Source organism: Lepisma saccharinum, chromosome 9 (genome assembly GCF_977018435.1).
Source record: "Lepisma saccharinum chromosome 9, izLepSacc3.1, whole genome shotgun sequence".
Classification (NCBI taxonomy): Eukaryota; Metazoa; Arthropoda; class Insecta; order Zygentoma; family Lepismatidae; genus Lepisma; species Lepisma saccharinum.
The window spans coordinates 7,813,256-7,829,113 of NC_139237.1; the positions used below are offsets into that span (position 1 = coordinate 7,813,256).

The 15,858-nt window shown below is 38.5% G+C and overlaps 1 protein-coding gene across 1 annotated transcript in view; it reads left to right on the forward strand.

Moving 5' to 3' along the window:
* The window catches only part of LOC145992324 (uncharacterized), a 603,163-nt gene that overhangs the window by 213,513 nt on the left and 373,792 nt on the right, over positions 1-15,858 (forward strand). The window contains exon 6 of the mRNA XM_083128705.1: positions 11,501-11,623. Coding sequence (XP_082984831.1) covers positions 11,501-11,623 — 123 coding nt within the window. The remainder of the gene's footprint in view (positions 1-11,500; positions 11,624-15,858) is intronic.

Consider the following 15,858-nt stretch of genomic DNA (forward strand, 5'->3'; position numbering starts at 1 on the left):
CGTCACAACTTGCGCAGATACTTGTTTTCGTTCGCTTGCTCCAGTGATAACAGGGACAGGGTGTATTTTATATTGCGGATGGCCAGGGGTGTTGTCCTCGGAAGGATCCAAGCATACGCCTCCCTTGATTAGGGTCAAAATCTTATTTATTATTACATAAGCCAATTTATGTAGATTTTTCAGCGGAAAATGCAGGATCGACCAGGGCTCGAATCCGGGTCTCTGGCAATCCGTGCCATTGCTTTACCACTGAGGTACCGAGCCGGCCTGGCTTCCCCTGCATTTTTGCTGGCGCTGTTTTACCTGTGTGAAATCGTCTCTGAGCAAGTACGAGTGCAAATGATGTAGCCATTTAAGCTAAGAGATTACTGTTATTTTGATGTAAATAAGTAAGCATTAAATAAACACATGCCTACAATATGCTTGTTTCTTGACTAACACTGAAGACATTTTTAAGTAAGACTATTTTTTAATTAAAATCGTAAATAAACAACATGCTCATGTTTTTAATTTGAAGAAGTTAGGAAGTAGATGGAGCAAGATTGAAATATGAGGGAGAGTGAAATGGGGCACCAAAAATCCTCCTCGCCCGAGTGAACATGTTATTCATTTGATTTTCCCTTTCTACTGCTAATTTCCTTTCTTTATTTCTATATTATCTTTCTCTTTTTGTAATTTGTCTCCTTTTCTAATCTCTCTCTCTCTCTCTCTCTTCCTTTCTGTTTTCTGAGTGTATTTATTAATTTACCTCTTTTTTTATCAGTTTATTTCATCTTTCTCTTTTTCTCATTTATTCTTCCTTCTCTCGTTTCTTCTTCTGTTTAACTATTTATTTATTTTTCTCCCTTTCCTTTCTCTTCTTGTCTGTACCTTCATATCTTTATATCACCATTCTCTTTGTATTTCAAATCTTACATTTTTTGCACTCTATCTCACTATTTCAATGGATTTGTGAATCTTTGTCTTCTGGCAACGATTCTGTAAATTTCTCGTGTAGGGTTACTGAGTTGGCAGAAGAGTGGGTTAAGATTATTTCAGTGTAGTGTAGGCCCTACTCCCTCGTTCACACACCAAGCCGGTGGCGATTCCCCTACACTTTTTAAATGTATTTTTTTTTTCTCGCAACTCTTGGCTAATGGCGGCAATGACGATATGTAATGCTTAGATGAATCAGATGAAGGGATACTTATAAAGCACAGGATCGAGGTCAAAAGTCAACCACTTAAAGGGCTCAGCCACCAGGTGGCCTCCCCGATGGCGCAGTGGTAGCTTCGTCGCCTTGTAATCAAGGGGTCACGGGTTCGATACCCGGTGGAGGCACGCAGTGGATCGGATTCCACTTTAAACTGTAGGTCCAGTCCCGATTAGCGTTGCTGTGCATAATGTGGACTTAAAACACCAAACCAACCAACAACAAATCAGCCACCGGGCTGAACTGTTTTAAAAAAGCATAGATTCAGTGGGATCCGTAAGTATTGCTCAGCAAATTGTCCGTGACTATTTTCGTTGGTTCTTATTTTCATCCTACGTATTTGTAGGACTGTATTTTTACGTATACTGGTTCAGAGGTTGTAAGCAGATTGTTTGGTGTTTTTTGTCAGTTCTTGAAGCTCTCATTGCTTAAAACAAAGGAAGATCATGGACAATTTGCTTGGTAATACTTATGGATCCTACTGTACACTTATCACCCTTCCAGTGCAGTGCATTCCTTGATATTTTTGTATGTGAGCTCCCTCAGGGTCCACTAAGGGATAAAGAGCACGGCCAGTGAGTATGGTGCCTCAACCCAAATGGTTCTCTCACCATCGCAGCTTGGTTTACGTTTCTAATTTCCGTATCGCAGCATCCCTGTAACTCACGTACCCTTCCCCAACCCGCGCTCCTGCGGTTCCAAAGTTTCATTAAAGATTCACATATTGACTTCATAAAACATGCAAGATGAAAAAAATAGCGTAGATGTGGCCGCAATAAAAAATTCAGCAACGAAAATTAATCGTATAAAATGTTCCTGTATTATATCGATTTTATGGGTGTTCATCTATGTATCAACTAATTTTTTTTCTGCATCAGATATACTTGCTGGTTTTCTCATAAAAGTGCCTATATCTCGAGAATTCCAAATGCTAGCAACATTTAAGCATAAATCCCAACTCTACCAGCATTTCCATGACGACATCTGTTTATATACAACTGACTTCCCTGCCGGAGTGGTTAGCATAGCGCGCTACGACGCCAGGGTTCCGGGTTCGAATCCCGGCCTGTGCATGGCTGTTTCTGTGAGTGTCCCTTCATCAATTTCGTCACATTGCTTATTTGTATCTTCGCGATTAGCAAAATGTGGCAGAAATATGTTAAAAATAACAAATCAACAAACCAGCAAGATTCACTTCCATTGCTATCTTAAAGTGTCTGAAGGGTAGAAATTTCAGGACCGAATCTTTGTCATGGTGTAGCCGGTTTCGTCGTGTTTTTTTCCATCATCAATTTCAATCAAGTAGAAAGGCGACTTGAAATAACCAATGAATGACAAAGCAATTGTAACTTGGAGGAATAGATGACGCTCACGCGTTACGCAGGATAGGCCTTGTAAATTGTTACGCTAATCACTTCACCATAGAGGCTTGCTACCGTACAAAGCTAAGCACAAGTCATTACAAGAAATACATTGATACAGACCACGACTTTGGATTCAGATAAAGCGCATCAGAATGAAGAAATTTAATGAGTTTGAGTTTTGTTTGCAAGTTCACATTATGCACATTAAGGCTAATCGGTAATGGACCAACAGTTTGAAGTGGGATCTGACCCACTTGTGTCTCCACCGGTTATCGAACCCGGGATCCCTTGATGAGAAGGTGACGACGTTACCACTACGCCATCGGAGAGTCCCAAAGAAGAATTTCAATGGAAATCAAGATACCACCTTAACTGAAGATTAGGTAATGTTCTTGCGTAAAATGGTAAAGATATCTTCTTTGTATTTCACCGTGCTATCAATAAACATAAGGGGGTGAGGTGGATGTAGGTACCGCACATTCTCGATATCTGTCATAATGGAATTGAAGTGATCAGCATCAAACCCCAGGCGCCTTTGCTATCCATCGTTCCCTTTACATACCGATTGATTTGAGACTGGGTGATTCCCAGAGTCACTTTATGATCGAACATTTTCGGATTACTCAGATCACCCTGTTTGTGAACCTGGGCTGAATGACATTCCGAAAAACCTGATATTGATTTCCTTCCACATTAAAGTGGTTAATATCGCTATAATCCTCATTACATCGCTTGCATCCAAATCTGTTGAAGGAATATTATTGTAGAGAATTGCATGACGAGCAATTTTCGTATAAACCTTTTTATCTAAAGTCAACAGTTTTGCTTGAAAACATACGAATCTCTCTTGTGAACTCTGAACAGCATTTTCAATGCGTCATAGTGACACTGTAGTTCCATTAAAACGAAGGAAGTGGCACCACTGACATTCAGTGTGCACTATATACAGGAACATTTTTCTGTGCCTGGCTGTATAAGTGCTAACACCACATTAAGAGAAGCAATTTGAATGATATTTTTTGTACACACAAATCTTTCCGATAATAAATGTTCATAGGGTTACTTTACTTTGTTTAAGAGCGATAGTTTGTTTCGTGACTGTCATTTAAATTCGTTTACAGTTTAATTGTTGCCTTTTATTGCATCCGTCTGAAAGCTTATAACGTTATCCCTTAACACGCCTTATGCATTGGATGTGTTTTATGTGGCACTCTCTGTCTGAAATGAAATATGACCGAATGTTCCTCTGTTTTAATTTCCCAGAATAGATTTCCCCTCCTCGAATGCTGGATCTGCAATCTCTACCACATGTTCCATTTAAATCACGATGAGGGTAATTATTTTAGTTTAATGTAAATAGGAATATATTTTCAAATAAATACGATTTAACAATGAAACAATTGATTGATTGACTTTTGATCACTCCTAACTCAGGAGTCTCATCACAGAATGTCTATTCTTCTGCCCAGTGTATTGGATATTTACATGAGAAATTTTCAAAATTGTTCACAATATAATAAAATAATACGCAATAAGGATAAATAAAAATGGGGCGAGTGAAAAGTAGGCAGAATAAGGCAGAGAGGTCAAGAGATATGTTTAGAGAGAGAAAGAGGAAAATTAATAGAAAGCAAAGATAGGAGAAAAGTTGAAAGAATCACATAAATTGAAATACAATGAAGTAAGGAAATAAGAGGGGAAGGAAGAACGAAAAAAACAATGAGGGGAGTGATATAAAGTGAAGAATAAATTAGAACCAGGAAATCAACAGAGGAGGGGAAAAGAGGTAGATGGAATGGAAGGAAGATAGCGAAAGAGAGACTTGAATAATGAAAATGTAAATAGAAATAAAGAGAGCGAGAGAAGAAAGAAAGAATGAAAGAAAGAAATGAAGAAAATGGAAAGAACAAGAGAATCTGAGGACGAAAGAAAGGAATAAAAGACTAGAACGCAGAGCATAAGCATTAAATAATGAAAGAGAATAATAAATAGAGAGAGGATACCATCATCCATGCCTACACAAGCGGAGGAGAGATGAATGGAATATTATTTTTTTCTTACAATGCACCATTTCTATTTCCTTTATTATCTTTGTAACATTTGTCTTCATCTATAGAAACAATATATTTATCATTTAGATATCTTGCGGGCTATTCTAAGAGAAAAGGGCCTTCAAAACAAAACAGGTTCATCAGTAAATGAACAGGTTTTCATGTATGAAAGATTTCTTGGCAGGTAAAATGTAGTGTGGCTTTCGGTATGTCTGTTAGAAATATCTGCTTTTATTGTTATGTATTGTTATGTGATGGACTTGAACTCATGATCCTGTGTGTATTCAGTAAACGAATGTGTTATTAAAATCTCTCCTGTACACAGAATCGTGTCATGGATGTACTGAAAGCGTGTGGAGGTAGAGCTCTGCACATTCTTCATCTCGGCTTTAACGGACATGACAGGACCACACGATCTTGCAGCTTTTACCCCACAGGATTGTTCTCCAATTATACATTGATGAGAGGTCAGGTGATTTCCAGAGCCGTTCAGGCTGAGAAATTCACAGAAACATTCCTACATGAGGTCCAGCACCAAGCGGTCTAAGACGTCGTGCTTTGGGCTCCGGCTACGGGACGCGCGCGGGTTCGATCTCCTGGGGGAAGCATAACAACTTCTTTTCTGAGACTTCGGCCTGTGTATGGGTCTCGTTATCACCCTCGACCATGAGGAAATTGGGGAGATACGAATGAGTAGGTTAGCTCGGTCATGGAAAATGATTGGGGTTTCGTGCTGATCGACCACACGTTACCTCTCGTGCGAGTGCGGCCGGCAGTCGGTAGGTAGGCACTGGCTCTCACGGCCTTTTGCGCAAAAAAATCCTACATGAGATCAGTCAGCCCAGGAATCGAAGTCGTGCCTCCCGTGTGGCAGTCAGACTCCATACCGAATGGGCAGAGCAAAATCAAAAAATGTGTACATCCTTTTCTCGTGTTTGGAAGCGATAAAACGAAACAAAACCCAAACACAGACATGAAAACTACAGCCGTGCAAAATAAATGCGCACAACATTTTGTGCTCTTTAAACGGAAATTGAATTGCATTTGCACCATATTGGGACGGAAATAACCTTGAACCTCGCTTGTGCAGGTGACGCCATTTTAACGGCCACGAAGCAGTGGACCGTGCATTCGTTATAGGAGCGTTATCTCGTCTGTTCAAGGGAACGCTTGTTCCAATGCTACTCCGTGGCTCAAACGAGCTATTCACTGTCTGCTTTCATCAGAATGAGGCCGCAGCTCATAGAAGTACCTAGAATAGCCATGTCGGTGGTGTATCAGTATGTTCCAAAAACTCCGAAGGGAATTTCTATAGCTCTTCTGATGTGTAACTAACAACTACTAAAGGGGTTTAGTTATTACATCTAAAAAGACATTTCGTTCACCACTTTTTGCGTAAAGGTGTGAATATTTACGGTAATTATAGATTTTTGATGTTATATTTCAGACTGTCAGATTCAAAGAGTTCCTCAAAGTGTAAGTGGGAGTTATGGTCAGACAGGCTAAACGGAACTGGAACTGCAGTTTAAGGTGGGATCCAATCCACTATGGAATTTACATTTGCGAGGATTTAATCCGTGATATCTTGATTACAAATTGATAGCGTTATGACTACGTCATCCAGGAGACTCCTCTGTCAATTCAACACACTGCAGACGAATCGAAACAGAGGGGCAAGATAGGTGTGTTTCGAAAGTGATCCTCAAAGACACACTTCTATGACGTACTAATATATTATTTTTAATTCCAATTAATACAGGTCACCTCAGGCCAACGATCTCGCCAGTGACGGTCCCAGTTTCCAGTCTTTATGTTGATACGAGTGTTCTTTGTTAGTTTCCTTCAACACTTCGTCTAATCGACATTCATCTTCGATTACCCAACGAGATGTATTTGATTGATTGATTGATTGATTTGGTGTTTAAGTCCACTTTATGCACAGTAAGACTAATCGGAACTGGACCTACAGTTTAAAGTGGAATCCGAACCACTATGTGCCTCCAGCGGGTATCGAACCCGGGACCCCTTGATTACAAAGAGCAGACGGTACCACTGCGCCATCGGATAGCCCCCCCCCCCCTTTCCACACAATGAGATAGAAAACCGACATAAAATAAGAGACAAACAATTACACATGGAAATAAGAATATACAAGATGGCGTTAAACGTAAATACAAGGTAGTTAAGATCAGTAATGTAAAATAAAATAAAATAAAATAAAAAGTGAAGTGAAACGAAATTCTAACCAAGACACCAAATTTCACAACAGTTAGACTGTTCCATTTATAGGATAGGTAAACTCATAATATTATATAAATGCCAAGAACAAGAATTTCAGTGTTCACGATCCTATCTTCAAAAATTTATTTCTTTCAGTTCCTTCTCTCTCTCTCTCTCTCTCTCTCTCTCTCTCCTATTATTCTTTCTTACGCTCCTTTTTTTTCTTCTTTAATTATTTATTTCTTACTGACTTCTTTCTTTATTTATTCTTCTATTTATTTCATTCTTTCTGTTTCTTTCTCTCACACATTTCTTTCCACCCCTTTCGGTCTTTCTCCAACCATAACGTTACTCCCTCTTCCTTCCTCACTCCTTCCTCTCTCTTTATATATGGATCAATCCATATGAAGTCATACAACATGGTTGCTTGACCATTTTTAAAAAAGTTCATTTTTTGTGTGGTGTGAGCCTCATATGTTGACAGTTCAGAACCACTGTTATTTTATTTTTTTGCTATCACCGATTTGAAGATGGCGGGCATTCTTTTATCATGGCGCGCGTCATTTTCTTCATTCGTAAGCATCAGCGGCAACTTTTTTATCTCAGCTCTGGTAAGTCCTACGACAATGAGACAAAATCTGTGATGTTAAGCACATTATAAGCTACAATTATATTTATGTGTAGTTTTCTAAATATTATTCTTTCATAATAAATTTTAAGGTCAAAATTGTGTATTTTAATCGCTCAAAATTACATTTTCGGACTTTTTATTGGGGGGGAAGGCAGTTTGTTTGACACTTGAATTTTTTTGTGCAAGTACCTGTGTACCAATAGAGTATGTCAAAATTATTTGAAGCTTGACACTTTAATATTTCTTTTTCTACAGGGTTATAAACATGTGCATTTTGTTAAAAAAAATCCAAATTCTCTGGTGGGCAGTTGTTTAAAAATCTGAAATTTGTACACAATACAGTACTCCATGATAAGTAACTTCAGTAAAAATTTTGAGTTTGAGATTTAATTGGTTTAAGAGATACAAAACTCGTGAAAAATTCAATATTTTGTATTAAATATGGTATGCCTAATTTCATTTTTTATTAACATTTTATGTTAAAATTTTGCAAATTGTAATTTGGAATGTCAATGAACAATATTTCAATCCTGAAATGGATCTACAATAAAGTATATATACGAGGGCGTGCTGAAAAGTAAAGCTTCCTATGTTTTTATTTTCTTTGTTACCTTGTAAACGCATGTTGGATTTTGAGCAACCATACATTGCACTTATAAGACTTTCGCGCTTCTCCATTGAAGGTTTCAAACTTCTATCGCCAGGGGGTGCTGAACTATTGCAAGGAAAATGGCAGCATGTAACCATGCAATGTCGGTGGAGTGCCTGAAGTAGCGTGCAGTGATCGAGTTTCTAACCGCAGAAAATGTGCTACAAATTGACATACAACTGCGACTGAAGGCATTTTATGGGGATGAATGCGTAGACATCAGTACTGTGCGATCTTGGGCTGTTCATGCTTGTAAAGAAAACCCAAGCTGAACACGATTCCGATGACCTCATCAGTTGCAGTTCGTCGCCTTTCACTCCATTCTCTCACATAGCTGAGATTTCTTCAGCTGGGGTTTTTCTTTAAGAGCATGATAAACTCAAGATCACACAGTACTGATGTCAATACATTCATCCCCATAAAATGCCCTCAGTCTCAGATGAATGTCAACTTTGACAATTTTGGAGAATAGATTATTGAAAGCTCCGTAAGGTAACCAACATTCCACCAACACTTTGCAGTCTTGACCTTTCCAGTTAGTCTATTTGCTGCCTCAATAAATCGTCTGTCCTTGAATAACAACGTGCTTTAATATATCTCATAAATATTTCATAATCTATGAACATAAATAACGTGTTTCAAAAATACATGAATTCTTAAGTGAAAAATTATTTCCAATTCTTGTTTATAAAACATTCTTTTTGGAATGAAACCTTATTTTCATGTTTCTTTTTCTTTATTTTTCATGTGTGTAAGTGTGTGAGAGAAGCGTTGTATGTACAGTCAAGGACACTTCTGGGTTGTAATGGCCCAATTTGCTTTAAATGGAATCACTACAATGCAGAAGTGTCCGTGACTGTACATATGTTGGATGCTGTTCAAAGTGCACATATACATATGTACATACATACATAAATTTTGTTTTAAAATGTAGAGTTTGCACAAATTCAAGGAGTACTGGTATGAAGGAAATACATAGTTAAGACTAGTTTAGAAGCAGGACTAAATAAACATAGCTACTGGAGAACAGAGCATTACTCCATGTCAAGAACATGACGGTCTTCATTTCTATTGTCCTCACTGCTCCGTCAATGATATACAAGCCACAGAACTGCAATGCTATTCTGGTTGTCTGTGTGTGAGGCGTTCAGCGGTCAGAAATAGAGGGAGGTAATTCAATGGTATTTCTATAGTCGTTACAACCCAGCTGTGTCCAAGACTGTACGACTTTATACGAGAGAAGATCCCATCCTACAATACAAACTCACCGTTGTAACTTCGGTACAAAATTCCATAGCAACATGGTCACATCTGAAGCATTTTTCCTTTATGTCATACAGCAATTCGAGATTTGCCACGGGTGGAAACATATCATGCTTGTGCCGGCGAATCAGCTGTTTCAAAAGACGTAAAAGATAATAACGGTAAACACATGACGAAATCGACAGAGTGAAAGGAGTTGCGGCACATGTGCGGCGAACGTGACATCTTCGCTGTTCCAAGAAAGTTTAATAACAGGAATTTTTTTGCACTTCTATTCTTAGAGGGATCTGATAGGACCAATATAAACGTAGCTACTTGATTGCGTTACTCACTACGCAGGTACCTAACCAGTCATGTGACCTACTACAAGGGCGTCCACAGGAGAGGCAAAGAAGGGCAATTGTCCATCCCTCAATTTCAGATTTTACATTGGTAAGTATGGCTTGAAAGTTAATGATCTAAAAATTCACAAAAATAACTTTAAAGAGATTATTTAAAAATATCCTACAATGTTGCTTTAGATACTGAAGTCGTAAGTCGGAATGAGCAGCTCCAACTACCACCAGTCCTCTTATGCGTCCTTTAGACTTGAATTACCTGACCATCCCATCAGATCATCTCTACCACTGCGGCTTCGTTAAGGTTGGGGACCGATAGGATGTGAGTTCTCCTCGCCGTTTACCGGGGGGAAGGGTACACATCAGTATCCTAGTGAAGCCTACACATTCCAAGACGCAGTCAAGGTTTATAAGCTTGTTTGGTATATCCTAGGAACTTCCCTTCTATCTGTTCCTGACGTCTTGTTTTTATTTTCAATTATGTTTCTGATACCTGTTAAAATATCCTATAAGTATACAAAATAGAATGTCACCATTCCGGTACTAAGTAGCAGCGTGGCAGGTTCATGTCTGTATGATAGAAGTTCTCGTTTCGAACCCTGGCATCCTATTAAGGGATTTGCGACGGGTAGTGAGTTTCATTCTATGCGCGAGCCTTTGAGAAGCGCAGTTTTACTAAGGTACCTGAACCCAATATGGACTTCCTAAGGCTTGCAACTGTTTCTTAAAGTGTAAAACTAGTGACAATATTCAAAACAGGGAATATTTCTGGACGTTTACTAAAAATTGGAGTTAGTTCCAAACAATGACAAGGGTGCAGTGAAGATTTTGTTAAAAAGTAAAGTTTAGGCCATAATGGGTACATGTGCACCGAATATGGCCTAGTAATAAATTTTCTTCTTGAACTTAAAAAAATGCAACAGAAATTGTAAGAAAAGTACCACAATGTTATTTTGATAGGTAGATAAGTATGTTGATACACTTAAGTTTTTTTTACATAACTTCATAATTTGATTACACAAAGAAATAACATCGTTCACAAACCAATAAACAAGGAAGTGACGTGTCATAATTTGTCACCAGAGACCATGGATTACACATCACAGTCTGGGCAAATGAAAGATGAAAGGTCCTTCATCATCCTTAGTGACTCCCACATACTCTACGTGAACAAAAGAGTAACAAATGTCTCATTTGCGCATATCCTTCACGATATATTCCTATGTAAGCCATATTGAGCCTACCTTACATTGTGTTCTTTCTTCCTTCGTTACAAACAGTACTTTAGATTAAAGTCTAAACTAAGTACATTGTTGTAAATTACAAATTATGAGCTGTTATAATATGTACTAGAGATATGTATAAACACCTATCACTTTGAAGATGTAGTAAGTAATAACTTACATACGCAATATTAGATCACGTACAACACAATCACGAGGTTTTTGCTTCTTTGTCCTCATTTTTCTACCCAATAAGGGAAGGGAACAGGTTCAATTACGTCATTTGTACAACAGTTTGAATGACATACTAATGCCATCTCTTGAATTCACCTTGTAACTACTTGGATACAGGCCATATTTGGTACTAGGCCATATTTGGTTCAGATACCTTAGTTTTCTTCTTCTTCTTCTTGAAAGTAGTCGGTGACTATACTGTGGGTTTCAGATCATTGCATGTGTTTGCTTGTTTACTACGGCAGCGCCACTACGTTTGAAATGTCAATGTTCTTCAGAGTAACAGTTTAATACAGTATGAGTGTATGTTACTTGGAAATATTTTCTCTTTTCAGTGCGTCATCCTGCGGCTCATTCATTGAAGTATACGACGGCGCCCCCAGGGGACAGGACGCTGGGAAAAGGCTCATTCAGCTCTGCAGTCCAGTGGTGAAGCATGCCAGAGATACGGATGGAAGGTAGGTAGAAATAAATCTCGGTTCAGGGAATATATTTGTTAAACAGTCGATGTAGTAATCGTTTAAGGCTTACTAATAGAAACACATAGTGATCACAAACAATTTTCCCAGCTTCTTTTGGCATGTTGAGTGTTACATAATTAGGTAAATATAAATTTCCCAATGCATTTTTCACATGTCATGGAGCATATGTAAGGAGTTGTGAAAGTAGCCCCCCACACATTCTAACCATCTCGCCAGTTTAGATGTTATGTGATCAGCACCAAGCTCAGGCCGCATTTACACCCAGGGTTGCTCCCAGGTACACATTTAATTGAGGCTGGGCGACCCCAAGAGCCGCTTTATACGGGGACAAGTCCGGCTATATTCCAACATTAGATCACCCACCCCGGGAATCGAACCCGGGTCTCCCGCATGGCAGTCAGGTTACATAATTAGATAGTTTACATTTCGGATGAAGCTTACCGGTTTCTTCTTTTCCTATTCCTGAGCCACAACTAATTCTTACTAATACTGTGATACAGAATGTTGTAACGTTCTCAGAAGTAAAAATCTTTGGTTGCGAAGATGAGGTAGAGCTTCATACATTCTAGATCTCGGCCCGTAATGTTTATCTCTCCAAGGTTTTCAATAGATGTCCATTAATAATTATTAATGTACAGAGTAGAAGAGGAATTGTTTAAGATCTTGAATGTTACAGTTCTTTTGTAAGTCGATGTTCAATTGTTTTGTTGATTTGTTTTCAGGTGTGGAGTTATGTAAAAATGAATGACTAGAAGTTATGTATAAAATTGTTGTTTTATATGACACGCACCAACCGGCCTGTGTAAAGTTCTAATAATTTTATTTCTCTTCACAATCGGTTTGGCAACGAAGAGAAACACCGACTCACTTTACATTGCCATTGTGCGTGTGAGAAAACCTTTATCAGTTCAGTTGGTATCATAAATATACACTTAATGACTAATCACAACTACTCAGCTCTCAAATAACAAGCTTGAAACATAGATCATATTTAATATTCCACGTTTCAATAAAATCAACTCACTTGTACGCAGAATAAACAATATCTTCAACTCAAATAATTTGGAACACTGCAGAAATAATTATCATTAAACTTACATGTCCACAACAACGAGCATTCTTAAAACATAAAAGATTGCATTATGAACCAACTTACCGAATTGTCACATTCAACTGAATGTCTATATTCCCTTACATTCTAGATTATTCCCATTCGTTCTATCATGTCAAGAGTTCCACACGTAGGTTTGTCGTCAACCACTATATGACAGAAATGCGTCATCACTCTCACTGCCGTTACATATATACAAGGGAATTTGCCTGCTTTAGCGGTTTGTAACAATTGTGAGGCTGCATGAAGCCAAGACACTTCAACATAGATGTGTTTGAGTTTGCTATTTCTGGAAATCGAACCGAGGTCTCTTGCTTGCAGGCAGACACCCTGCTTGAACTACGTATCCCTATGCAAAGCAGAGGGTCGTGGGCCTGAATATCTGAGAAAGTATGAAACTTCAATGCAACTTTATTTTTATTTTTAAATTTAATTGAAATAAACCGGAGTAACTTTTCTGGGTGAAAGGAATTTACTAGTTAATAGGCGGAATGGTACTGGCTTGAGGAATGCGCCCTGTAAATGGTTGTGTCACAACATAACGTATCCTTTGATCTAGGGAGAAAACTCCAGTATCCATCATCTATGTTAATATCCTTGGTATCATCTCTACTAGCAAAGCAAATCAACCATTTTTAGCAATATCTCATGGCAGTTTCTTATAGCAGCTGATCCAAGCGTGAATGGTGATTCAATAAACTTTAATGTTTTTGGATTTTTTTTATTTTTGGTTGACTTACTTCGTTCATCTGTCCCTTTTCGTTAATCGTTTCAATATGGATGAATGATTATTAAATGAGATCGATGAAGGGACACTCAGAAATATACCCATGTCAATGCCGGGGCCCGAATCCGGGAACTTCGGTCGCAGGCCACCTGCAAGTCATAAATTTTATACAGTTATATCCTCCGTAATTCCAAACATATGGCCACTATACTCTCCCAACTATTACGTTACACATCAATATATGTGTAGTAGTAATCGTGTTATATGTACATATATTATTTTATTACAATGTGACATTTTGTCCGATAGATTAGAAAACGTAAGAATTCTCTAAATGTGAAATTTGAACATTGTTGACTTGTGGGTATGGTAGCTATATCAACTCCCAATACCATAAAGAATATATTTAGGATTTCAGTGAGAAAAATTTGATATCAGAAATATATTCTTTACAATTGTAACGTGCATCAATTATGTGGCCGCGGTGACTCAATTGGGCCTCCCCAATGGCGCAGTGGTAGCGTCGTCGCCTTATAATCAAGGGGTTCCGGGTTCGATACCCGGTGGAGGCACATAGTGGTTCCGATCCCACTTCAAACTGTAGGTCCAATCTCGATTAGCTTCACTGTGAACAAAGTGGACTTAAAATACCATCTCAATCAAAAAATTGAGGATCATTCGAACTTACGACCATCTCATTTCTGATCCGCCTATCTGAGTTAAAATATATTTTTGTCGACCTCCGTGGCGGAGTGGTTAGCACAGCGCTTTACAACGCCAGGGGTTCCGGGTTCGAGTCCCGGATAAGGCATGGGTATTTGTGTTTGTCCAAATGATAAGAAACTGAGAAACTGTAACAATTGAAAAGTGTAAAAGTGAGAAATAGTTTGAGTGGTGGGGGATACCTCCGTGTAGAGAGTATTTCCGTTATAAAAAATAAGACGGTAACGCATCTGACTACCATGATAAAGGTCCCGGTTTCGATCCCCGGCCGGTTCAAATCCGGGAACTTTTCTAACGTTGGAAGCGGTCCCGGCGCCCACCCAGCGTCGACATTGTACCTAGGGGGTAAAGGCTGTCAGGGGCGTGATGCTGATCACATCAGCTCTACTCACGACCGGATCAAGAAAGTGTGGGGCGTTAGCTCCACACCCCCTATACGCCTTCATGGCGTGGTGCTAAGCACAGAGGAACACTTTACCTTTACTTTACATTCATCAATTATGGAACGTGTAGTTGAACATAAGCTTCGTAAATAATGATATACACTATAGTTACTAGTTAACAACGAACATGTATAATTTCTATAAATAAATAACTAAACATTCTGGATAAACCGGGTCCTTTCCTTAAGAACGAAAGTGATCCTTTTCTTTTCTTGATACTTATATGAAAGAAGGGAATACCCGACATTTATCTTTGCTTTAACTACTAAATTATCTTCGTTCTTTCCTTTAGAAATTGAATGTCACTGACAATCTCAAATTTAGCAATCTTACATCACTTTTCATATCTTCCTTTCCCTCTGTATATTTTGGTATTCTTTAAAAGCTGACTTTCGTAATGGTTCAAAGGAATAATTCTAGACTGAAGGACGGAGTACTGATAACCCTTGAAGAGCAACATTTAGTTCCATCCGTTGAATGTTAGAGACTGAAAAATCATGTATCTAATATTTCACATTACTGTAGCCTTCTGAATGTTCATTTCGACCTCTTTGACTTAATAAGACGGCAATAAGGACGAACGATGAACAAGAGAAAAGTTAAATTACAAATGAATTTCATCAATCATACTCCCTATGAAAAATGTCCATTCGGATAGAACTGTATATATCAATAAGCAGCATATTATTTTGGTTATCAATTATTTTATTATCGTATTGTTCACACGAAAATGCACTGTTATGAAAACCCTGGACCAAATGTTATGCACCAATCTTGTGTGTGGCTCTGTCTGTACACCCTTGGTCATTTTTGACATTCTTAAAACTCTGTGTGGACTACTTTCTTTCGTTATTAGGGAATGAAACACCCACAAGATTGCAGTAAAATTTTACAATTGTAGGAGTGAAGGAGAGCAAAATTGTGAAAGTCAGCAAACTTTCACCATGATAATTGTCGTAAATTTGCAGAATTTGAGTTAAACATTTACTACCCGCTAAGTAATGTTGACGACTGGTAAAGTACTGCACTTAAGAAAAATAAGGCCATTCAGTCAGGGCCACGGCACGGTAGAGTAAAGACGTTTCGCGAGCTGCTGTGACCAAACGAGTTAACCGAGTACCGTGGGGAACTGTTTCGTGATCAAATTGGGATCTTTTCCCACTGAATTTGTGAATAGACTTGAAACGACAACATACGATCATCATGC